General features: G+C 43.8%; 1 protein-coding gene across 2 annotated transcripts in view; it reads right to left on the bottom strand.

The window, feature by feature from the left end:
- Window positions 1-21,314: 21,314 nt before the first annotated feature.
- The window catches only part of ANXA13 (annexin A13), a 58,937-nt gene continuing 53,594 nt past the window's right edge, over window positions 21,315-26,657 (bottom strand). For both annotated transcript variants that reach the window (XM_046002681.1, XM_046002671.1), the window contains 2 exons: window positions 24,590-24,702; window positions 21,315-21,529 (listed from right to left, as the gene is read on the bottom strand). In XM_046002681.1, the coding sequence (XP_045858637.1) occupies window positions 21,410-21,529; window positions 24,590-24,702 (233 nt within the window). In that variant the 3' untranslated portion in view covers window positions 21,315-21,409. The remainder of the gene's footprint in view (window positions 21,530-24,589; window positions 24,703-26,657) is intronic.

Here is a 26,657-nt window from a genome sequence, read left to right as displayed (position 1 = left end):
TTCGGGTCAGTAGCAGCTCTGACAGCTACAGGCTAGGAAGCCACAAAATGAGCCCCATTCTGCCTAGTCCTCCTAACACCCTTTGGGGCAGACGTTGCTTTCAGGAACCAACCAGGGCTATGGTGGTGCCCAGGAGCTGGGTTTCAAGAATGCAGAAACGTGCACTTAAAGGCTTTGGGACAGCTTCTTGGTAACTGGTAGGCTGCCTCTGCTGACATCATTGTATCTCCTGTTCCCACAGGTGAAGAGAAAAATGAGATTTTGGTGAACTGGATCATTAAAAGCTGTGGGAAGGAACTTGACTCCTGCTCTATGATTAGAAACTTTTCTGTGTATGTGAGTGCCTGTCTATCGGTGTCTGTATCTATCTGGCTGGAGGTGTTTTTTTAAACCAGCTTGTAGAAAGCTGAACAGGAACTTTGTACTCCGGACAATGGCTGAAAGAGGGTCTGCTCCTTGATCCCAGGGTTGCCATGACGACGGTCCTCTGGGAGCTAAAAGTCCAGGGCTACTTTTACTAGGCCAGTAGTACAAATGACTGCAACCCCAACTCTTCCTCCACTCTACCCTCCCCACCAGAAAATATATTTTTCCCCCATGGGAGGGCAAGGGGGAGAAAGAGCTGACAGAGACAACGTTAGGACTGTTGTTGGATTATTGGTATATAACCCAGCTGTCTGCGCTGCCTTCTCCCCACAAGCTAAAGTCTGACCTCACACTTCATTTATGCCACTGATCAGCTTTCTGGGCTCTAAGTCAAATCGGGAAGAAAGAAATAATGTGATCAAGGATGCATTCATACTCTCTAGTTTTAGCACTGTGAGTCACAAAGAATAATACATGGCTTTGGCCCCTCTCCTCCAGGGCAGGCACTCCCTGATGGTGAGACAGGCATTTAAGCAGGAACAACACTCCCTCCAAGCCCCCCAGCCATAGTTTCAATTTGCTGCTGTGATATAGAAGGTAGATAACCTACAGAGGAAGAGTGAACTTTATTTCCTTAGAGGTAGGACTAATTACGACCCCTAGGGGAAATGCAAGTTGAGCAAGGTAGGGGTCTAATTAAGTAAAGGTCCATTCATCTATCTGTCTGTCCATATATCTATCCATCCATCCACCATCTCATGCATCCATCCACCCATCCATCCATCCATCCACCATCCATCCATCCATCCACCATCTCATGCATCCATCCATCCACCATCCATCCATCCATCCATCCATCCATCCATCCATCCATCCATCCATCCAATAGTCTATCCAGTAAGACACTAGGGACACAGAAAATGTTCCTACCTTTGTGGTGCTTAGAGTCTATAGGAAAGACAGACAAATAAATCATTTAAGTGTTCTAAATGTTCTGAAGGGAAGCCTTCCCCAACCTTCCTCCTTCCCACTTCACACCACACCCACCTTGAATTCCAGGACCCCATAAATGGAGAAATTAAACATACATCTTTGAAAAGCTCTCACATCAAGAAAAATGTGTTTCCATCTCTTTCCTGTCTTATAGCTCCTTGGGAGCCGGGTGAGTCTTGCTCCCCATCCACTTATTAGGAAAGGTAGAGAAGAATAATGGAATTGGTTGACAGAGACTGATACTGGAGACTGTTTACTTCTGCCTTTTGCAGACTGTTTATATTTTTACTAGTGGCTTTTTTAAGTTTTTCCAAAAAATTTTTAACCTATGTTTTTCTAATGATCATAAGTAAAAATAAAATAATACTTTTTGACTCCCTGCTAGGTAAGAAAAAGGATCTGAAACCTGTTTACTTCTTTCTTCCTGGCTTTTGTAAAGATGACCTGGAATTTAAGGCCCTGATCATTATCATAAATTATTTTATATTCTATATCTTTTATGAATGGCTTTGTTATTTGCTTTTTGAATCCTATTTATAGACTAAGCTCTGTGCTTTGCTGATTTACATTTTCACTGCTACATTTTCACTTCAATTCTTTTTTAAAAAATCTTAAATATTGGAATTTCTTTTTTTAATTAAATTAAATTTTTTTTCAGTGTTCCAATATTCATTGTTTATGCACCACAGCCAGTGCTGCATGTAATACGTGCCCTCCATAATACCCACCACCAGCCTTACCCCCTCCCCACCCTCCTCTCCAAAACCCTCAGTTTATTTCTGAGTCCACAGTCTCTCATGATTTGTCTCCCTCTTTGATTTCCCCCAACTTACTTATTTTCTCCACCTCCCAATGTCTTCTGTATTATTCTTTATGCTCCACAAGTAAGTGATGTCATAGTTTCTTCATTTTTAAGTGCTTTTAATTCTGACTAATCTTTTGGCAAACTGGAGTTCATTGACTTGCAATATTTTTTAGGAACAATATGGGAGAGGTGTATTTTTCCAAATCCTTCCTTATCAAAAATTCTCTTTTCTTTTCTTATCAACTGCACACAACAACTTGGCTAGGTATATCACAGTTTAAGATCAAACATTTTTCCTTCAAAATTTTCTGAAAACCACTCATTTTATTCTGGGAAGACTATAGTGCTACAGAGAAGAAACTGCATAATTGACTAATTTATATCCTTTTTTGTTTTTTAAACTTCTTTTTTCTTTATCCTTTTAATTTAAAAACTGCCCAGATGTATCTAGGGGTATGTTCTTTTTAAAGCATATAAAACATAGGTGTTGACTTGCCTGTGAAATATGGCCATTGGCTTATATACTTGGGCCTTCACTCAGCCCAGGAAAATTTTCTTCAGTTACATCTTTGATTATCACTTCAATTGTTATTTTGTTTCTTCATGTACAACACCTATATATATATATATATATATATTTTTTTTTTAACTTGGCCTCATCATCTAAATTTGTATCTCTTTTTAAAATATTTACTTGCTTGTTCTTTTCCCCTATGTTCTAGAACACCACTCCAAATTTACCCTTTCTACTACTGGCATAGGGTTACTTTTTCTCTGTATTCTGAAATATGTCATTGTATTTTTATTGTTCTGAAATAATCCTATAGCTCATCTAACTTTCCCTGTGGCTCAGAAATCTATGGATTTCTGCCTATTTTACAGAAAGAATATAATTTTTTTTCTATTGATCCTGAAGTTTTTGAAATAATTTCATCTGGACATATGCTTGAGTCTTCAAAATGGTGTTTTTTCCTTGTTATTCAACATTTGTGTATAGTTTGTCTCTTTTCTTTATTCATCTTTATTTGGTTTGGTTTTATTTGTCTTTATTCTTTCTTTATTCGTCTTTATTCTTTTTATTTTATATTGCAATAAAAGTCATACATAATAGCCAAAATATGGAAAGAGCCCAGATACCCATTGACAGATGAATGGATAAAGAATATGTGATATACAAAATTTCAATATATACATGTTATATAATTATTTTATTTTTATATAATATCTCAACATAGGTACTGAAATATTACTAAGCCATGAAAAAGAATGGAATCTTGCCATTTGCAATGATGTGGATGGAACTAGAGAGTATTATGCTAAGTGAAATAAATCAGAGAAAGACAAATACCATATGATTTCACTCATATCTTTCATTTAAGATACAAAATAGATGAACATAAAGGAAGGGAAGGAAAAATAAAATAAGATGAAAACAGAAAGGGAGACAAGCCATAAGAAGCTCTTAAGTATAAGAAACAAACTGAGGGTAGTTGGACGGGAGGTGGGTGGGGGATGGTGTAATGGGGTGATGGGCATTAAGGAGGGCACTTGATGTAATGAGCACAGGGTGTTGTATGCAACTAATGAATCAATTAACTCTACCTCTGAAACTAATAATACAGTACATGTTAATTTTTTAAAAAAGAATAAGGATGCTGAGTAATAAAGATCAGGTCTTGGGGCACCTGAGTGGCTCAGTGGGTTAAAGCCTCTGCCTTCAGCTCAGGTCATGATCCCAGAGTCCTGGGATCGAGCCCCACATTGGGCTCTCTGCTCGGGAGCGAGCCTGCTTCCCTTCCTCTCTCTCTGCCTGCCTCTCTGCCTCCTTGTGATCTCTATCTGTCAAATAAATAATAAATAAAATCTTAAAAAAAAAGATCAGATCTTTTCTGCAATAAAAGAAATTAACATGACAAGACACAGAAGACTGGAAAGGGCAATTGAAGAATTCCCCTTGAAGAAAAATTGACATTTTCCTGGGCTGAGAAAAGGCCAAAATATACAAACCAATGGTGGTGTTTTATAGACAAATGAACATCAGCCATTTTACCAAGGCACATGATCCGTGTTGTAACGTAATGGGAAGGACGGCTATTGTGACTTATTTTACTTAACCATATATTAAGCAGACCTGGAAACGAATGGAACTTTTACTCTTAAGTCCTATTTACATTGTATACCCCCAAAGATTGTGTTTTACTTCAAAAAGTAAGTGTTAAATGTTACTTTCACGTACTATGGAAAAGTACGGTTGAAAATAGGTTGAAATTCCTAAGCACTCGGAATTAAGTAGTTTTACCTATTTAATCATCTTTGAATGAGGAGACTTATCCAGATGGCTAACCAACAGACTATGTAGATGTAGCTTGCCCTGGGAACCATTATCCCTTTGGATGCTACTTGATTATCCATCTTTTTTTAAAAAAATATATTTTATTTACTTATTTGAGAGACAGAGAGAGCATGAGAGAACACAAGCAGGGAGAGTGGTAGAGGGAAAGGGAGAAGCTCTATGGGGCTCTTTTCCAGGGTCCTGGGATCATGACCTGAATGGAAGGCAGACGCTTAACCAGCTGAGCCACCTAGGTGCCCCTTCCTCCCCTTTTTAAAAGATCTATTTCCTCATTTTGGAGAGAGAGAGAGAGAGGAAGAGAGCAGGGGATAGGAGCAGAGGGAGAGGGAGAGAGAGAATCTTAAGCAGACTCCCCCACTGAGCATGGAGCCTGAGGTAGAGCTTGATGCCATGACCCTGGATCATGACCTGAGATGAAATCAAGAATCAGATGCTCAACCAATTAAGCCACCCAAATGCCCCTTGAATATCCTTCTCTGCCAACAGTTGGGGGATGGCTGATTGTTCTTCTTATTCCCTTGTTTCATTCCCAGAGGTCTAGGAACATCCATGCAGTTTGGCACTGCTGGATTGAGGTGTGATTCTGACTGTAATGCAGGAGAAACTGTGACCCCCGACCGCCCAACAAGTGTCTGCAGTAGGCTCATCCTGTTATCCCCGCAGCTTTCAAAACTATTTATGCTGACTCCATTCCTCCTTCCGGATCCACAGGGGCTCCTGGCAGGGACACTCCCCACCACTTTCCATCTCTTACCCTGTTGCTTGCTTGAGAGTTGCCGTCTCTGTAAGGATACGGAAGGATTTTGTGGTGTGTGCGTATGTCTGTGTCTGTGCATGTCAGTGTGTGTGTGTGTGTGTGTGTGTACACGCATACATGCACATGTGTGTATAAAACTGTACTGTGGCTTCTGCAAAAAAGTATCACCCAAACAGTTTTAAGATTAACCCATTCTCTGCATCTCTGAGCCAAGGAGCAGGAGTGTGGAAGGGATGAACTCTCTTCTTCCTGACTTTCAGAAAACTGGATCTCTTCTTGTCCATAAGGTAAAGCATGAATAGGACAATCCCTATTTCTCTCAAGCCAAATGCATCTGCTTCTGATATCAGATTGATTCTGATATTGGGTTGTAAGACGAGGTAAATTGTTCACCATTCCTTGTAAATAGTTTTTGGTGAGCGAGAAAGGCTCTAAGAGAGATACTGTTTGTGTATTAGCTTCATACACTGTTCTTGGGGTTCAGTCCTCAGAATCTACCAGAAATTCAGGAGCCCTTGAGGTAGAGGGTTCCCTGTTATCTCTTTACCTTCTTCTACACCTGAATAGTTAAAAGGTAGAAAAAGAGTGATCAAGGACAACATGGTTGATTTGGCAACCCCCATTCCCAGGAAAGCTTGCCCATGTCCCTAAGGCTCTGAGTAAGGAAGTAGAAAGTATCTTGTGTTTTCCCTTCCAACGGGCAGGCCAGCACAGGCCATGGAGTCTCAGACGTGAGTTGGAGGTTGGAGAGCCTGCTATTTAAACTCTTCATAACACCTAGTGCATTGTCAGTTGCCCAAAAGCATTGCACAATGTTGGTAGTAAGAATAGCAATCAGAAACCTGCCGTTCCACCTGCGTTTCTTTCTTTGTCATCTCCAGAATTCCCTTCTACACACGTGCCTGAAGGGGAACTTTTTCTCCTTATGGCTCCCAAAGCAGATCATTATACCATGGCTGTGGGGAGTGGTAACTGATGGCATGACTGAGGTTCGCAGTTGCTACACATGTTCCCCCGGACGTGCTTGCGCAAGAACAGGACTGAGTATGACCTTTTCTGAAATCAGGAGAGCCACCAGTGTGTGTTAATTGATTCTTTCATCCAGACACAAAATTATTGAATGTCTACTACACCCCTGCTGTATTCCCTGCTCCTGGAATGCATTTGGAGAGACACACAAAGATCTCATTTTTTACCAGGGCATACACTAGCCCTCTCTTCTACTTGGAAAGCGCTCCCTCTCCCACTTAGGGCAGGTAACTAATTAATTAGACACCAATAAGAAGTAAAATGCAGGAGAGAGGGCGCCTGGGTGGCTCAGACGGTTAAGCCTCTGTCTTCGGCTCAGGTCATGATCCCGGGGTCCTGGGGTCGAGTCCCACATCGGGCTCTCTGCTCAGCAGGAGGCCTGCTTCTCTCTCTCTCTCTGCCTGCCTCTCTGCCTACTTGTGATCTCTATCTGCCAAATAAATAAATAAAATCTTTAAAAAAATGCAGGAGAGAAGGGGAAAGGTCATTCTGGAAGGTGTTATCAAAATGTTGTCTTCTCCCTAGAAAGAATGTTCCAGTCCTGTGATTAGTTTGTCAGATATGGTTGGGGTCTGATAGGGGGTGCCTGGGACAGGAAAATAGAACTATAGTGATCCTGGAATGAGGTGAATTAAGGCATTGCCTCTCTTGGAACAGTGTTTCTGTGGTGTTGGGGGTTTGCTTGACAGAGAGCTGGTCAGACTTGGTGTTAACCACTGAAAGGGCAGAGGGAACTCGTTTGCTTCCCAGCTGTGCCTGAGGTTGTCTGAGAACCTTTGAAACAAATTTCCCTCCTGTCAGTGCATCAGGCAAGATGCTCTTCTGTTCTCATTTAGGAGGAACAGAATTTTCCCACTTGACATTTTCTCGCAAGCTTCCTTCATGTGGTCTCCCTCGGCCCTATCTCCCTCCCACTCCCCCCCGACAACCACCATCTCCCCATCTAATGTTCCCCTCTTGCTCAGCAGAGTTATTTTTGTTTGCAAAACCGCTATCCTATTATCTCTTCTACTATCATGTCTCATGAGGAACTTCACTGGTTTGGCCACCAGATTCCAGCCTGCTTTCTTTCGTTGCTTGGGCAAGGAGAGAGCAGAGAGCTTCGCATGCTGAGAGTGGGGCATGTTTCTCTAGGTAAGTTTTCTTAGGAAACTGTGAGTCAGTAATCCACAATGACCATTTTTCTAATCTGTGTAAAGATGTGGAGTTATTTATTCTCAACTGTTAGATAAAGGGAGAAAAACAGTCTTTGATCAGACCCATGCTACAACTTCATCCAAGGGCTGCCAGCTTGCTAGTTAGGTACCTATGAGCACTTTCCATCTGGTGTGTTGTTCACCCTCAGGATAGTCCTGGGAGGCAGGTTTCGTTAAGCCAAGGTTGTAGTGTAAGTATGTCCCAAATAGTCATAAGACATACTTATGCTAAAATATTTTCTTGTTATCTGAAATTCAAATTTAAGTATGCATCTTATATTATTTTCTTATTTTTAATTGCCTTTTTTTGGGGGGGTTTAATGTATCCTGTATTTTTTATTTGGGAAAGCTGGCAACCCTCCATGATATACTACAGATAAGGTCGTGTGACCTGCTCAAGGTGTTTGATAAGTGTTAAGTTCATTCTCCTGTCCTTCCCCATCTCCACCATTTCAAAGAAAGAGAGTAAGGGAGGCAGGGAGGGATGGAGGAAGGAAGGAAGGAAGGAAGGAAGGAAACAAAGAAAGAAAGAGCCAAGATGCCCTTCAATAGATGAATGGATAAAGAAGATATGGTCCATATACACTATGGAGTATTATGCCTCCATCAGAAAGGATGAATACCCAACTTTTGCATCAACATGGATGGGACTGGAAGAGATTATGCTGAGTGAAATAAGTCAAGCAGAGTTAATGTCATATGATTTCACTTACTTGTGGAGCATAAGGAATAACATGGAGGACATTAGGAGAAGGAAAGGAAAAGTGAATTGGGGGAAATCAGAGGGTGAGATGAGTCATGAGAGACTGCGGACTCTGAGAAACAAACTGAGGGTTTTGGAGGGGAGAGGGGTGGAGGGGTGGGTGAGCCTGGTGGTGGGTATCATGGAGGGCACGTACTGCATGGAGCACTGGGTATGGTGCATAAATAATGAATCTTGGAACACTGAAAAAAATAAAATAAAGAAATTAAATAAATATGAGGAAAAAAAGACACAGAAAAAGAAAGAAAGAAAGAAGAAAAGAAAAGAAAGAAAAAAGAAAGGAAAGCAAGAGAGAAAGAGAGAAAGAAAGAAAAAAATACATTATTTGAAGTGAGTGACTATGCTCCGGTCGGTGGCTCATTGGCCATTTCATTAGACATTTTCCCTTTTGTCAGGAGTTCCCTGGCAGCACTGAGTTCAGTAGAGGGCACAGCGGTGATCTGATGCTTTGGCTGAATCCTGACCAGAATTTTGACCTTTTTGAAAGGGACATGGCAAAGCAGAGAGCCCAGAGGCCTTGGCATCCTAGGCTGTGAATATCTGCCCTAGCTCTGGCACCAACTCAGTCTATGAACCGGGCCACCTCTGTTAATTCTTTTGTGAGTTTTAGTTTCTTTATTGAAAAATCGAGAATGGTACTACTGATGTGCTTTGTGACATGTTATGCAGCTCATGGTACGGCGTCTAACACCAACAGGCCTGGGTTCAAAACCCAGCTCTGCCACTTCCAGCTGTGTGACCCGTATGGGGCAAACGGCCCGATCTCACCGTGCCTCAGTTTCCTCATCTGTATCTTGGGGATAATACTAGTGCAAAATAGAGTGAAGGCTGCATGGTTACTGACTAAGCCTTTTATTCACATAAACTCTTTTTTTTTTAAGATTTTATTTATTTATTTCACAGAGAGATCATAAGTAGGCAGAGAGGCAGGCAGAGAGAGAGGGGGAAGCAGGCTTCCTGTTGAGCAGAGAGCCCGACACGGGGCTCGATCCCAGGACCCTGAGATCATGACCTGAGCCGAAGGCAGAGGCTTAACCCACTGAGCCACCCAGGCGCCCCCACATAAACTCTTAATTGACAACTTAGTTGGCTTCTCGGATATACAGCTCTGATCAGGGGCTGTGAATGAATGCCTAGCTCTGTTCTAGAAGCAACTAGGGATAGCTGCAGAAAACTGGATCGGTGCCCCGAAGAACCAGCGATCCCACAGGAGGAGACCAGAGGTACCAGGTGAAAGAACAAGACAGTAAAATCAAGGACGGATGATTCAGCGCCAGTTCAGGCCCGATGCTCAGGAGGTATGAAGAGCAACAATCATGTCTTGTGCTCTTACACCCACTGCGGTTTACCAAGGGCATTCGCAGGCATTTGAGGTGAGGTAAAGAGTGGCCAGAATGAGGAGGAGACGGGCGCGGGAGCCTTCTTGGAGGAAGGGGTTCTTGAAGAGGTAATAGATTTGGGTGGGAAGAGGGCAGCTCTGATGGCACAAATCCCAAGTGCAGAGGCAGGGCAGGTGGTGACACCTCGCAGGAGAGCAGAGGGGCTGAGGTGGCGCCACCACGAGACTGAGGTTGGGACCTTTGCAGTTGCTATTCCCGCTGCTGGAATGCCTTTCCTTCAGGCATTCACGTGCTGGCACCTTGATGTTCAGGACTCGGCTCAGATATTTTTTCATTGATCATACCTTCTCTGACCACTGAAAGTAACTTGCATTTTGTTACCTGCCTCTCTAGGTCACATCATCTTGCTTTATTTTTTTTATTATGGTTTTTTTGTATGAAGTTATTTTATGACATGATGTGTCATTATTTATTCTCAGTCTCCCTTAACAGAACACAAACCGCATGAGAACAAGGACATTGGGCCCATAACAGGTGCTCCAGAAGGATCTGGTGGACGACTACATGAGCAGGTAGATAGAGACCCCAGAATGCTAGCTAGCCTCAGGAATTCAGATTTTTATAGAAAATGATGAGGTTCAATAAAATCTATAGCAGCATTCTGTATGCCCCAGAAGGACCCTTTGGGACAAGAGTGGTCTTTTTCTTTCCTCTGTGCTTAAAATGAGTCCAGACGGCGATGGGAGTTTCTGGGAGTGTCCATGGGTTTCAGAGCTTCCTCATCCTGTGTTAAGCCATGGAGCTCACCTGGTTTCACATTAAAGTCCCTGGGGAAATTTTTAAATGCCCGATTCCCAGGCTGCACCCTGGTCTAAGTCCAATAAAATCCAAATCTTCGGGGGTGGAGTCTAGGCTTCGGTATTCTGTAAGCTTGCCAGCCTCCACTGTGCCGCCAGGGGTGGGAACCACTAAGCTAGATGCTCTTCCCACCTCCTCTGGACTTCAGACCCGATTCACTGGCCTATCTTCTTCCTTGGAAAAATGAAGTAGAAACCAACAACTTTTCTCCATCGCACACACCCTGCCCCAAGGTGAAGTGCAGCTAGTTCTTGGGTGCATTTCTGTCTTTGACGACCTGTTTGGACCTCCACTGAGGTGGACCCGTCTTGGCCAGGTCTCCATGCCATCCAGACGAAACTTTATTTTGGGGCTGGTTGCTGGCAGCCTGGAGCTGGCCTCTGTTCTGTTGGCCCCAGCAGCGGGCTCAGTCCCAGCCTCCACTTTCACTGGCCTTGTGGCTGTCACGTTGCCCATGTCCTCAGCCATCCTGTGGACCTACAGTGACTTAACGTGGTTGGTATTATTTACGTGTCACATTGAAGATGCCAAGCTGACATCACCAGCAGATCTTATGTTCCTGCTCCCCAGCTGGCCCAGGTCAAGGACCTGTAGAAGGCAGATGACCTGAGGTCTTCCTCTTGGAAAGGGGCTGCTGAAAACTCCTTTACTCTTGGAACTTGCATTTGTGACCTGTTTTGCTGAGTGTCATCCCTTCCCCCTCCTATCATCTATGCCAGTATCTGTGATAATCTTTGTGGGCTGCATATGCAATGCGACCTCTGATGAAATCAAACATCTGGGCAATTATCTCTGCACCGGTCTCTAATTGGACTAATTGGAATAGAATTACTAGAGAGACTTGCTGCTCCTGTCTGGGCTCTCAATGCCAAACAAAAGAAACAACCAAGTAGTAATTCAGGCGGTGGATGCCCTGGGCAGTTTGAGACCCATTTTGCTCATTAGCCAAATCTCTATTGTCCTCTTTCCCCTCTCCCCTTCAACATGTGCTTCCTAATGTGATTTAATTTTCATGAATCACGTCCCTGTGCCTTGTTTTGGAAACCATGAGTAACTGCTGTAAACATAGCATTGCATCTCCCTACTTTGAATACCCTGAGATTTATAGTGCTCATGGTGGCTAATCAATTAACTAGGCTTTCATTTAACAAACATGTTGAATGAGTCCTTTGTAAACCAATCTTTAATTGAGCACCTACTATTTGTCAACCACTGTTCCGGTCACTAGGGTTATAGGTGGAAGACAGACAATAGATATGTGGAACAAATAAATCAATAAGTAGAGATGAGATTATTTGAGATAATGATAAGTGCTAAAAGTGGCACCATGATTGAGAAGGGGGTAGAGGGAAAGACTATTTCATATCTAGCTATCGGGGCGTCCAAGGCAGTTGGAAGTATAGAGAATTACTCTGTGTGTTGGGCTGGAGGACTGGTAAGATGTGGCCCCTGGTCTCAGAGCTCCTGGTCTGGGTGGGAATATGATAAAGAGAATGATGAAGAATAATGTAGTAAGGGATGGAACTGTGTGACAGGGAGGGCACAGAGAGAATGGCTAACCATAGCGGGGGAGGGTTGGCAGGTCTAGGTGTGAGGCCTGAGCTATAACTGAAAGAGAAAGTGGAAGTCAAGGGCAAAGGGTGGCTGGAGAGGGGGAGGAAGGAAACTGTGTTGAGTGTTCATCTATTCAACCACTTTTATTGAATATCTACTATGTGTCAGGCATTGCTCTAGGTGTTGGGGTTACATAGTGAACAATAGAGAAACAGTCCCTGAGTTCCTAGAATTTATCTTCTATTGGTAGAAGTGGTGGGGTAGACAATGAATAGGTAAAGAAATAAGATACTTTCAGATGGTGACAGGATAATGTTAAAGAGAGAATTTGGGTATGTTCTGAGGACTGTCATGGGGAAGGGACTTGAAAGATTGGCCAGCATAAGCCTCTGGAGGGGGTGACAAGTGTGATGACATTGGATCATGGGGCAATCTGGAAGAAGGTTCTAGGCAGGGGGAACTACAGTGCAGAAGTCTGGAGGCTAGAACAAGCGTGGCAAGTTTGAGGAATAGAAAAAAGCCCAGCATAGTCAATGCCTGGTAAGTGGGGGAAAGGGTGTGTGAGAAGGACTCAGAGGTGAAGCAGCTGGAGAGGGAGGAAACCAGTTCTGAAGCTATATTGTAGGGCCCCAGGCTGGAGAGGACAGATGGAGACTTGACCTGGATTGACAGCTATGGGGGTGGTGAGTCATGGGGAATCTAAGAGTTTGGAGGAAGAGAGATAGCAGGACTTCTGATACATGGTCTTTGAGGATTGAGAGATACAAGGAATCAAGGATGACTGTGGCCTGACCAGCTGTCTGGCTGGGGGTGGTTACTGAGGGAAGACCAAGAAAGGAACTGGTTTTGTGTGGGAAATGAAGATTTTTCTTTGGATGCATTTAGTATGAGATGCTAATTGGACATCCCAGTGGAGGGGAAGCAGTCCTGGTAAGGCTTGCGGTCTGAGTGGCGAACCCTTCGCCTGGGGACAGTGTGGGAGAGCTGCAGTTAGGGAAGGTAGTGCCAGCTGTGGGGTGGAAAATAGTCTGGAGGAGGATGTGACCGGAGATGGTGGGGGGTCTGTCGTGTTAGTCCAGGTGGGAAAGGGTGGGAGGCATGAATCCATTTGGCATCCACACCTTGACTTTGCTTCATCGTGCAGGAGACTGCTTCGTGATTCCATTTCAGGGATGGCTACCCCAGCACAGATGGGGTGACTTGGTTAGACAACCAAACAGCCGGAGTGTAGGGAGCTCTTGGCATGGGTCCATCTTTGTGCTAAGGGCTTCTGGTACTTTATTTCATTTAATCTGCCCCAAGATCCTATAAGGTAGGCATGGCTCCTCCACTTATTTGTAAATAGAGTTATTGTTTTTGGTAAGCTCAAAACAACTGCATAAGTGACCACAAGAAACATCTCTTATTAGCAGGCAAAGTCGCTCTGATTGTCCTGAAGGTGCTTTTGCATTTGGTCCTTAAGTAGGGGAGCTTCTGAACTCTCACCACACCCATTTTACAGATGAAGAAGGTGGGTCTCAGGAGAGCAAAGTGGCTTCCCAAAGTGACACAACCTGTGAGTGGAGCCACCTGAGACCTCTCTCTGGTCTTTCCTTCTGTCTTAATCACTGTGCAGAGGGTTAGGAGTTGGGTTTTGTGGGAGGTGATGGCAGTGCCTTGGAGGTCTCTGACCGGGAAAAAAGCCTGTATGATCATCAAGATAAATAAGTGTTTCAGAAGAAGAAAGGTGTCTCATTTGACACATTAGGGAAGGACAATTGGTCATTTATGTTAAAGCTGAAAGTAGAGAATAGGTGTAATAAAACATATATAACTTAATTTTATTTTTCAAGGATTCAAATGTACATTGATTTATTGAGAACTTTTCTTTGTGAGTCACTCATTCTTTTTATTTTAGATGTAACACACTTTTATCTAGTCTTTTCAAAGCTTTGAATTTTGTGTTTATAGAAACAAGAAGTCCTTCTTTCTGTAATTATAGTTTATTAGCTTCTTTACCATCTAGTTAAATTATGTAATTAGAATAGCAAGAGCAATAGATACAAACAGACTTGGGAACAAATACAAGGTACTCTTGCAAAACGCATGATCCACCAGAAGACAGAGGACTTCCTACCTAGTCCTGCATGAGTTACCAGTCTCATGGACACCCTCCAGTAGGCTCCATAGAGAGTGTGGGACGTGTTGGTTAATCTCGCAAATAGGTTAAGTGAGATTCAGTTCAAAGAGCTGCTACTGATAGAAATACATATACGGTGCATATCTGTGTATGCAGACACTTGGATGAAATACATTTATGGAAATGATTTTGCTTTTCTGATTCTTTTTTTCTTCTGGTTCAACCTTTTCCAAAGACTGGTTCTAATTTGAACTGGCCCAGTAGGATTTAAAAACAATAACTTTGATTTTGTTTTCAGTGCAATTAAAAAAAAATCAATACTTGGATTGAATTCAGAGTTCAGCCAATTAGTGTGTCCCTTTTGGTTTCTGAGTCATATTATCCTGGCCCACATTACTCACAGTGAGGAATGATTCAAAACCAGTGCTTTTTGTCTTCTAGCTCAGAGTCTAAAAATGCCTCAGGCCTCTTTTGCCCTAAAACACCCTTGTTCTAAGCAATCCTGAAGTGATACTTACTGGGCGCCAAAAATCATTACCAGGAAGAGATTGGCACTGTCTCTTAATTCTGACACTGAAGACAGTATTGCTTTCCCTTTCTCCTGTGTGGTATCAATGTTGGTTGAACACCTTTTGAACTCACTGAAGGTTGGTTACCTTAGGAGCAAAAGATGTCTGGGTTTCTGGCTTACTCATAAAAGAGCCATGGAGCATCCTCTTCAAAACCTAAGGACAATTCCTTGGGTACCTGGTATTGGAGGAGGTCAGAGGACCACTTATTCATGGCCAGTCCTTTCTCCCCAGACCTGGGCATAAACCCCACCATTCAGAATGGAGATACAACCAGTAGCACACACCAGGGCACCATGTGGTTTGCTTTGATTCTCCCTATGAATCCTTTTTCTGGGAGCTCCCCTCCCCCTATCTTGCCTCCTTACACTGTTTTTAAGATGTCAAAATTCCCCTTCTAGCATGAACCACATGGTACTGGATGAAAGTTGACATGGTATGAACTCATGTCTAATTTAATATAGATTCAGATAGATCTATGTCTATGATTACACATACACTGATGTTATCTATCTACATGTATGTATAAATATAGATATGTGTGTATACACGGCTTAATATACACACACATTTTTCCTAGCTTTGTCCACTGAGTGGGCCTAGAAGCAATGACACCCCAGTAGCAATGAGCACACCTAGTACTCAGATCTTGGTTTCTAATATCATTCTACCACAAAGAGAACCAGAGCTCCTTGGAGAAATGGCAGATTCTAGGGCTAGGGAAGGAACTATGCAAGATGAACTTGGAACATCTAGTAGTGTCAGGAATTAAAGAAGTACTCAAAAAACAAAGTGAGGGGGTATGTCAGTGGGACATAAGAGCCAACAGAGAGAACTCCCCATAGAAAGATATGGAACAATTTTGAGCAATAAAATAAATAATATAGTATTGGGTTTGTACCCAAAGTACAAAATAAATATTCCTAACTCTATACTGATATAAATAAATTATTAAATAAATAAATAGGGAGAATAGACAAATCTTCTGAACAGAAGAATCCCAAAATAACTTATGTAGAAACTCCCCTACTCAAGGAGGTGGAGTATAGTTTCTTACCCACTAAGTGTGGGCCATGCACAGTGACTTTCTCTTAATGAGCCCAGTAAAGATACCTGACAAACTAGCCAAACTTGATGGTCAATGTCAACATCAACAGTGATAAGTCATGTTGATAGCATGTACCTTTGATACATTGTGGTGGGAATGGCACTTTCCCTCTGTGATCTTTCTCCCCAAACTCCCAGTCTAATCAGAGAAAAACATTAGATGAATCCAAATTGAGAGATAATCTACCCCCTGAGCACTCCTCAAAAGTCTCAAACTCAACAAAAACAAAGAAATTCTGAGGAACTATCGCAGTCTAGAGGAGCCCAAAGAGACATCAAGACTAAATGCAATGTGATATTCTCATGAGAACCCATAAATTATTTGGAGCTCCTTGGAGAACCTTCTATTCAGGAGGTTGTTCTCCCCATTTATTTATTTATTCATTCAATATTTATTCAATATCAGTATTCAATATTTATATCACTATAGATTCAGGAATATTTATTTTGTATTTTGGATATCTAATCTGATACTATACATTAGGTAATTACTACAGAAATGTGAGGAAAGTATGGGCTTTACTCAATTATAATTATCAATATCAGTTCATAAGTCATGACAAGTGTTCCATAGTAACGTTAACAATGTGAGACACCAGGAGTGGGGTATATGGGAATTCTGTAATACAGTCACAACTTTTTCTGTAAGTCTAAAATTTACAGAACAGCAAATCAAATCAAACTGAAAGTTTATTTTGAACCACTCCCCCCCAGCCCCCGCCCCCACCCCTGTCTACTTCTTTTCTTTCTCCTGACCCTTTGTCTCCCAACATACTGGTGTGCACTGTCCTGGTCACGTGAGATGTTGCAGTGGCACAAACGGGCAGCCTTGACATCTTTCTCTCTGAATTCAATGTGGTAGATCCTGCTTGTTGGCATGAAGAGTTGAATACCATTTCTGATTTTCTGGCACCCTATTTCTTGGCTTATCTAGTTCCTGGGGGCTTATCTGAGGCATTTTTATTGGCTGTAAAGTGTCTGAGAAATAGTTTGTTTGCAGCCTGGAGGAGTCTTGTGCATTGGTGTCTTGCTGCTGGAAGAGTCAGACTCTGCCCTCCTGGGACAGGGACACATTGCCCTCTGCATGAGGATGACCGAGTCTTCCAGGGGCTGTCACGTGTAATTCTGATGAGGCTTACGTCTTCCTGAAGGCAACCTGGGAGCCCTCCTCTGCTTGCTTGTGTTTCTTCACCGCCTTTCTCCTTGAATGTGATAAAACTTGTCTCATCTTACAGACCATGATTCCCATCTCCTTTTCTGTGTAATCTTCACTTTCAAATACTCTCCCAAGGATAGATTTGCAAGGATTGATTATATGCTCTATGGGGTGCCTAGAGGAGCAGCACTCAAAATGTTTAGAATACGAAGCTGGTGACAAGGTGTTTTCTTCCTGGAAGAGTCTCTTCAACGTCCCCTCATAGGTAAAAGAGGTTACTCAGATTTACAGGACCAGCCCAGAAGGTAGCTCTGCGCAGATTAGCAGACGGCGCCCTCTCTAGGCAGCAGCTAGCTGCCTCTCTAGCTACAATCCTGCAGGCAAAATCTGATGGGGAAATTGGGGCTGGATTTAAAGTCTCAAACATCCCTCAGCCAGGCAACCTTGTGCAGTAGACAATATACACAACTATTCACTGTGACCCTGAAATGTACTCTAACCCACTGGGTGGAAGAGTGTTCAGGATAATCACTTTTTTTTTTTAAATTCGTTTATTTGTTTATTTACAGCATAACAGTGTTCATTGTTTTGGCATCACACCTAGTGCTCCATGCAGTACGTGACCTCCCTATTACCCACCACCTGGTTCCTCAACCTCCCACTCCCCGCCCCCCCCGCCCCTTCAAAACCCTCTGGTTGTTTTTCAGAGTCCATAGTCTCTCATGGTTCATCTCCCTTTCCAGTTTCCCTCAACTCCCTCTCCTCTCCATCTCCCCATGTCCTCCATGTTATTTGTTATGCTCCACAAATAAGTGAGACCATATGATACTTGACTCTCTCTGCTTGACTTATTTCGCTCAGCATAATTTCTTCCAGTCCCGTCCATGTTGCTACAAAAGTTGGGTATTCATCCTTTCTGATGGAGGCATAATACTCCATTGTATATATGTACCACATCTTCCTAGGATAATCACTTCTTATGTGAGTATCTGGAGACAGGTTGCAAATCGTCGTGGGAGTCCTCTGGAAGAAATGGATTAAGATCCTCCCCAAGTGGAGTGCTGGACTTGGCTCCTATTGGTTCATGAGATTCAATTATTAATTTTTCAAGAATTTTATGAGTTTTATTAAACCCAGTGGTTATTAAAAATCAAAGTATGCAAACTTACAATTAAATTATATTGATACAAATGTAGCAAAAACTCCAAATTCATTACTTCCTAATTGTTACATTTTCCTGTGGTCTGCTCATGAAGTTATTTACATCTATCGTGTCCGTATGGAGGAGCTACCATATGCTGGTGTACCACTGCTCATCTTTTCCCATCTGTGTCTTCAGTGACATCATGTCAACACCTTGAAACCGACCATGTGAGAGTATTTATACCATGGAAAGCAGCAAATGCTACAGATCAGCTCCCACAGAAAAGGGAAAAGCAAGGGAGATGGGCTGGGACCCACAAATGTTTGGGCTGGGCCTGCATGAAGAGAACCATTTGGGACTCCCAGAGCTCCTGAGAGGTATGAGGAGGAGGCTGGAGCTCCCAGAGCTGGCCGGGCACTCTCTTTGCTCCTCAGGGGAACATCAGCTTCTGTCATGGTTCACTTGGACAAGCACCCCAAGGTCAACGTGACTCATCTGTCCACGTGACTCGAGCTGGGTGAGCAGTGTTATGGAATCCAATCAGGGACTGTCACTGAATTTTATGTGGAAACCAAATGCACCCACGGGAACGGCTCCTTCTAATGTAGCCCTGCGGGCAGGGACCCCTCCGCATATGCCTGAACATCTGGGGAGGAGCTGTGGCCCAGGAGAAGGGGGAGGCATGGAGGACAGGGCTACTCAGCGGCAGGGTGACAACGTGGTATTACTTTCCCCTCTCTCTTCCTTCTAACTTTGTCTTCTCTTTCTCCCCCGGGCCCCCTCCATAGGCAGGCCCTACCCTCTGAGGGCTTGGGGAATGGTGAGGTGGGACCTGTGCAGGGCAGGGGTGTGTGGAGAGGAAAGGAGAAAATTCCTGGCCTGCCACGGAGTGGGACATTCCTGGAACAGACCAGACAGGAGCTCTCCTGAGTCAGCCCCCAGTCAAGCACACAGGAACAGGCCTCTGCTTGTGAGCAGTAAGCAGCATTCCGCAGCCACAGATGGAGGAACCTGCTGCCTTGCTCAGTAAAGTTTTGGAGAAAGGCCTGTGGACCCGAGCTTGCGTGGCAAAGGGCTCAGGCATTAGAGTCGGAAGAACGTGGGTTTGAGTTCCCGCATTTCCCGTGGGAGACCTTGCCCAAATAAATGACTTTGCTTCTTGGTTGGCTCAGCCTGTTTCTGAGCCTGTGAAATAACCTTGCTGCTCTTCTCTGCGCGAGGGGTGGCCTTCAACAATCTCAAAAACAGCGGCTGCTGCTAACAGATCTCCTTTCATTCTGTAGGTTTGTTTCTCTGTGCTTACCGGGAGCTCAGATCCCGAGAACTGGTTGTCTTGTTTCTGTTTGTAAAAGCAAAGGCCAGCTTTGGCAACAAGTAAGTCAACATAGTGATCTGTCACTAAGCTTGGCTCTAGAAAACCTTTTTATGTGCTGAAGCTCCTAATGACCACGATGACTGTTAGATAAACCAATGTGTGGAGGACACAGATGTTAACGTCTCGATGTGTCAGTCATCATTTTATTGCCACTAGAAAGACATCCCATGACCTGACCATTGATACTGAGAGTTTGGCTTATTTGCTCTATGTTGGTTACACCACCAAGTCCATTGCCAAGGCCCAAATCTGATCATGTTTCTCCCTCACTTAAACATCTCCAGTGACCCCCCCCCCCCGCCCCCATTGCCCAAAGGACTGAGCCCACGCTTGGCAGGCAAACCCACTGCTAATGTGATCCAAACATACTTTTCAACGGCTTCACGGCCTGCCTCCCCAGCCCTCCTTCCTTTCACCGCATCTATGACCAGGAGAATGGATTTCACCACTTCCTGAACACATCCTGCTTCCCCATGCTTGAACCTCTGCTTTTGTCCTTCTACTTTGTTTCTCTGGAGGATTTTCGTACATTCTTCAAAACCCAGCACACATGCATCTCTGTGAAGCATTTTCCCGTTCCTCCGGCCAGAGCTGTGGGTGTCCTCTTTTTGCTCATGGGCAGAGAGCTGCACCTGTATTAATCTCCTTACGGCGTTCTGTTGAATATGGAGGCCTGAGTCTCCATTATCAGCCTGGTAACCAACTCTTCAGTTTCCTCTACTGATAAATGGGAGTAATATTAACCTCATAGGGCTGTTGAGAGGATTAACCATGAGACTGTGCTACTGAGCCATGCCAGACACAAATAATCACCCAGTAAATGATAACCATAATGATCAGATCAAAGTGTCCGTGTTCTCTTGACAGACTCCTCTATGTCTAGTAACACATGGCTAGGAGACAAACATTTTGAACAGAGATTCTATTGGTGTGGGACCAATCCATCTGAGAGTCAGCTCACTGACCTTGATCTTGTTTGCACTGTGTCCAGCCCAATTGTATCTGAAGATCAGATGTAAGGACCAAGTGGCTTAAATGTCTAGGGCAGCAAGAACCATTTATACCGGGTGGCAGATTAGTGTATTTTACCCCTAGTTACTTTTCACACGGACACCTCAACTGTTTCCTTGCTGATAGCCCTGATTGTTGTCTTTGGTGATTATTAATAAAGATTATTGTTTGCATTTCCCATCTATGTTTGAATTTCACAAGTCTTGTATTTCCAGGAAAAGAGCCAAAGTAATCAACAGAGTCTTTAATTACCACTGAGGATTTGACATTGAACACACAGAAGGAAAAATATTTTTTAAAGATTTTATTTATTTATTTATTTATTTGAGAGAGAGAGAGAGCACGCGCACAAGCTAGGGGTGGGAGGGGCAGAAGGAGAGTGAGAAACAGACTCCCCACTGAGCAGGGATCTGGACATGGAGCTTGGTCCTAGGACCCCAAGATCATGACCTGAGCCCAAGACAGATGCTTAACTGACTGAGCCACCCAGGTGCCCCCACAGAAGGGAAATTGATCATCTGGTTAATTTTGTCTACCCTGTCCTTTAACCATTCGGTCCTTACCCACCTCTGTGTGATACATATTCTTCTGAATGTTTTATTACAAGTGTAGTTCCTTTCATCAACGGCTAATTTCATTTGTGTTCAGAGAGCATTCAGTTCACCAGGCTAAAGGGAAGCCGAAAGGCAGCTCGGGTACCTGCTAAGCCAGCATTCGGGGTGACCGGTCCAAGCGTTTGGAGGCTGCTGCCCTTCACCTAAACACCTTGGCATGGCTATGGTATTCAAGCCGCCAAGAAAATAAGCCAGGACTCTTCAGTACTTTATGTGCTGGAGTCACATTTACTGATCTGGTTCGAAATGGGCTCTCAACAAGGGTGGCTCCTTCCCAGGCTCCCACTCTTCTGGCTCGGTTCAGTGCAAGAGGGCCACCAGCAGCTTTTGGAAGTCCCCAGAGGTGTCCGAGCGAACCATGTCAGAGAGAGACTTCTGATACTTCTCTTGGAACTTTGCTTTTATCCCCTGAAGGTCCGCCTGGAGGAGACATGACAACAGCAATGAGGACAAGAACATTTATAGCGTGTTCACTAGGAATGCAGGCAGGTACTGTTCTGAAAAAATTGTCCTCATTTGCTCATTTATGCCACAAAACAACCCTTTGCAATAGGGACTATTGTTATTTTTGTTTTATGAATGGGAAATGGAAAGCAGAGTCTCTATCTCTAAAGGTTGAATATGTGTATTTATTTATATATACATTAAAAAATATATATACCTATATCTCCACCTCTGCAACTTTAAGGATATACTTATATCTCATTATAAATTTATTATATAATCTATATCCCAATATAAAATTTATGAGTACCAAAAGTTGAATTTCATATGGTTTTCATGTATTACAAAATATTTTTCCTTTGAGTTTTTTTTCTTTTAAGATTTTTATTTATTTATTTGACAGAAGGCGCCCTTCCTTTGAGTTCTTAATAGTCATTTAAAAATGAATCATGTGGCACCTGGGGGCTCAGTGGGTTAAAGCCTCTGCCTTTGGCTCAGGTCATGATCCCAGGATCCTGGGATCGAGCCCCGCATCGGGCACTCTGCTCAGCAGGGAGCCTGCTTCTCCCTCGCTCTCTGCCTGCCTCTCTGCCTACTTGTGATCTCTGTCTGTCAAATAAATAAATAAAATCTTTTTAAAAAATTAAAAAAAAAAGAATCATTATTAGGTAGCAAGCCTGGTCTATAGGCCACAATTTGCTGACCCTTGGTAAAGGGTTAAGAAAATTATCAACAGAGATTTGAAATGAAGCTTTTTTTTTTTTTTTTTTTTTTTTTTTGGGCTCTTGTACCCTGTTCAGCAAGGCTATCAGTGCCAATCAACAAAATTCAAATCAGTATCAATTTGTAGGGGTTATTTTGAATTCATTGATAACTTGAAAAACCTGGGTGCTGGAGATGGGCGGAGGACTCAGAAGAAAAACAAAGAAAAAGATTGTTCTGCTCCAAACACTCTTAGAACCTAGTGAGGGAGACAATACTTGCACCAGAAAATATGGAAGGACAGAGAGAAATGTCTCAAAAGCAGCACAGAGCTTTCTTTAACAGGGACTTAGGTTCTTTTTTTAATTTTTAAGATTGTAGACTCTCTTGTGCATTCTAGACAGATTCATAAACTGTCACTTAGGTTTCTGGTTCTTTTTCTTCCTGCCTCAATCGGAGGGATGAACTAAGAGAGAAAGAAGGTGCGGGATTGTGCGAGTGAGGGATTGTGCGAAGTGGGTGCTGAGCAGGAGGGAGACTCCAGCAGGATGCTGTTCTTCTCCCCGCTCCCCCACTTGGCTGGGGGAGGAGTTAGGATGGTGGGAGTCAGTGTGGGGGGTGGGATGGGGGACACTAGGGCTCCGTTCTGGTAGCAGGCAGCTTTAGAAGATTAGGGAAACCGGCCAGTACATTTAACTGGGCCTGAAGAATTCTGAGGGAATGACCCATATGTGGAAATGATCCAGGATATGTGGCCAGTCCTAAGATGGGACAGAGCATCTTGGAATGACCATTCCATGGCTCCCGTTGCAGTGAATGTGGAGCCCCCGTGACCCCCAGTGAGCCCTCCAGAATGATCCAATCCCCTGGAGTCTTTCAGAAGCCCCACCCTGCTCCATTGCACACCTGCTTCTTTGAGCCTCAGGATCTCAGAGAATTTGAGGGGTAGGTTGGAGGGTGAGTTGCCAAGGGAGAGAGAGACAGAGACCACAGAGATCTGGAGAAGGGAGGAGAAAGGGAGACTCAGGAGAGTGGCAGAAAGACTAGGGAAGGGAAGGAGGAGGGTAGCAAGAGCAATGGACTGGAAGCAAGAAGAAAACTATGAATAGTGGAGGAGGAGGAGAAATTCCAGGAATAGAAATTAAAAACGAAAGAGAGATCTTGTTGCTAAGTTATATTTTAAAACGGTGTCAGATGTTAAGTATTATTTGTCAAAAGCCTTGAGCCAGGATTTGGGTTGGGATCTATCCCCCTTCAATTAACAATTTTTTGAGGGAAGATGTCTGTGGTTTTTCAAGGGCTCAGTCAGACTTCATTCTGCGATGCTTCTCCTACTGCAGATGAAATGCCATGTCCCCTTCATTTTGTCTCACCTTCACTCTGCGGACCCTTGTTCCAAAGCATCCATTGAGAATCTTGACAGCTGATCCCAAGCTTTGGGCTACTCATCTCCCTGTTTGTTACACTCAGGCACTCTCAAAGTGGGGCCATATCGTTTGCTGTTCCCAACAGGGCAAAAGTACGTTCTTAAGAGGGTGAAAAGAACCTTAATCCTTTTATGTGAAAGTACATATATATACACACACATACACATAGAATATAACAGAATAAAAGAGGGCACTTGATGGAATGAGCACTGGGTGTTCTATGCAATGATGAATCACTCAACTCTACCTCTGAAACTAAGAATACATTATATGATAATTAATTGATTTTAAATTAAAAAAATAATGGAATATATGTATATTTATAGAGCACAATATATACATGCAGAACATAAACAGATACACAGTCTGTCTGTGGTATTTTGAGGGGAGTGGTGATGAGGAAAAACACTGGGTCCCAAAGGCTCCTTAGTAGGATGATTGATAATTAAAAAAAAAAAAAAGGTTGAGAAATATTGTCTTGTACTGATATGTCTCTTGTGCAAAACTGGGCTCCTGTGGTGTGTTCAGTGATGGGCCCAGCTCTTGGCTCCCCTGCTGGGTGACCTGTCTGCCATCAACCTTCAAGTGTCTGTTCCGTCTTCCTTAAAATGGAGCTGAGCATGGCTGTGCTCCCCAGAGCGGCCCCACCAGGTCCCCTCTGCACAGGCCACCAGCTCTCCGGAGCCACAGATGGCAAAAATAGAAGCAACTATCATTATTGTATTTTTATAAAAAGAAACAGATTGGAGCATGGTGCAGTGTCTTCCACAAAGTCTGGGCAGGCAAGGGCTGTCTGTGTGTTACTTTTTCTGTAAATAGACCCTGAAGAAAAACTATTTGTGGATGACATCAGCAGTGGCCAGAAGAGAAGTGGCCGCCTGAGTCCCTGGAGTCGAGTGTGTCTTACCTCAGCCCTGGCCACGATGATGTGAATGAGTGTCTCCTCATCGGTGCCTGCACCCTTCATGGACTTATACAGACGGTCAGCGAAATAGCCCTCCTGGTCCCGGGCGCACCTCACTGGGCAGGACGAGGGACAAGAGAAGGAGAGGCTTTTACATGTCATATAACATGGAGACCCTCTGAAGACACAGAGCTGGCCCAGAGTGTCACCTGGCTGCCCCTGGAGCTGACTCAATGATGAAACATATGTTTGAAAGGAACCAGATCACACTCTAATGGGATCTGGAAGATTCCCCTGGCTCAGGGCGTCTGGGCTCTTCGACCAAGACCTGAGTCAAAACCCCTTCAGCATCACCTGTGCTGATCCCTGAAGGCCCTTCGAGGAGGAGGAACGCTGGGCACACCCTCAGGCTTTCCCTGCCAAGTTCATGATTCTTACGAGCAGAAGTAATTTTTCTTATCTATAGGAAATCTCGGATGCTGGCGTTCCGTTCAGAGGGGAAACACGCATTGACCGGCGACACTATGTAATAAAGCTTCATAATTATGAACTCACTCTGCTGGACTGTGGCCTACTTTCCTGCGCTAAACCACCTTCCCATCCTTTGTTTTTCCTCACGGGGTTTGCTTTGCGAGACTCATCTTGGAATCTTTTCCAAGTGCCCCACATTCTTCTTAGTTCTCCATCTGGAATGTGGCCGGATGGAATGTCTGACGTTGTCTATGGACCACCTTCCTGTGTTCCTGCTAGTTTGCTCTTTTCTGGTCCTCCCCCTGCCTGCCAGCTTTGAGCTAAGCCACAGATTAGTGAAGCGTAGTTCCGATTCACCACTCAGGCAGCAGAATGCTGCTTTACTCCTGAGGAGGAATCACAGCTCCTCTCCCCACCACCCAGGGTCATGGGGACCCATCGTGACAAACATTTTGGGGGAACGAACCACTTACTCTTTAGATGCTGACATTTACCTAGAACACCACATTTTTGATGTTAGTAATTAATAACAAGTAATCCGTTTAGCATAAATGTGGAATGTGCGTCCTTATTATGTTCTGAAATGGGAACTCTTGTTTTCTAGGTAATTGCCTGTATGACTGATGCTTATGAGCACTGGAGAGGAAGAGGGTTAGGGAAGCAGGGCCTAGGTTGGGGGAGAGGGTCTGTTTCTTGCTTTTATAGGCCGTGCGGACTCCACAAAAGTTTCAGTGGAGGAGAAGAGCCCAGCCTCAGGTGTCTGAACTCTTTATTCTGAAAATAATCCAAAAGCTGTTGTACTGGTGACAGTTGTGGGGAGAGCCTATCAATTTGGAGAGTAGCATACTTGAGACTCATTTAAGACCCTCCCCAGTGCAGGACTCATGGATGCTCGATTGTCTGCCTAATGTCAGGATGTTCCAACCCTTCATAGGTGTCTTTTCTCCTGACATTCCTGGTCCCTGATATTCTGGGAAGAGAATCCTCAACTTTCTTATTGCATACAGTCAACACCTGGTGAATAACGTCTGTTATTAGCAGCAGCAGGAATCCCTCAAGAGTGTGGATGGGGCTAGACAGGGAAAATGTGGGGCTAGAATTGTGGCACGTAGCCAGCCACTCTGAGGAAAAGACGGTCCCTCAGGGGAGCTTGGAGAAGTGTGGCTTCTGGGCCCCATTCTTGGAGATTCTAATAGGTAACCTGGAGTGGGGCCAGGAAACTATATTTTCCCACACCTCCCCATAGAAGATTCTGCTGCCGGTGGTCCATGGAGCCCACTGGAGGAGTGCTGCCCCAGAGGCTGCAAGAGGTAGGAGTCACTGGGTCTCAAATTTAGCCATAAACTGGCATCTTTATGAGTCAGGTATGAGGAGAGAACTGTGAAGTTTAGAAAAGTGAACTGTGAAGTCATGTTCTACAATTTGTGTGCTTTATTCTTAAGGTCGTTTCTTTTTTCTTTTTTTGTTTTGTTGAGGTAGTTTCTAATTACTTCTAAGTTTGCTACCACTGGAGTACAATGAAGTCCTGCATTTCATGGTGCCTATCTCCAGGGACGTGGCTTGTCTTTCCCCTGTGCTCTCTTCACACTGGTTCTTTTTG

Source organism: Meles meles, chromosome 1 (genome assembly GCF_922984935.1).
Source record: "Meles meles chromosome 1, mMelMel3.1 paternal haplotype, whole genome shotgun sequence".
Classification (NCBI taxonomy): Eukaryota; Metazoa; Chordata; class Mammalia; order Carnivora; family Mustelidae; genus Meles; species Meles meles.
Note: the sequence above shows the minus strand (reverse complement) of the source record. Positions and strands in the feature narration are given on the sequence as shown.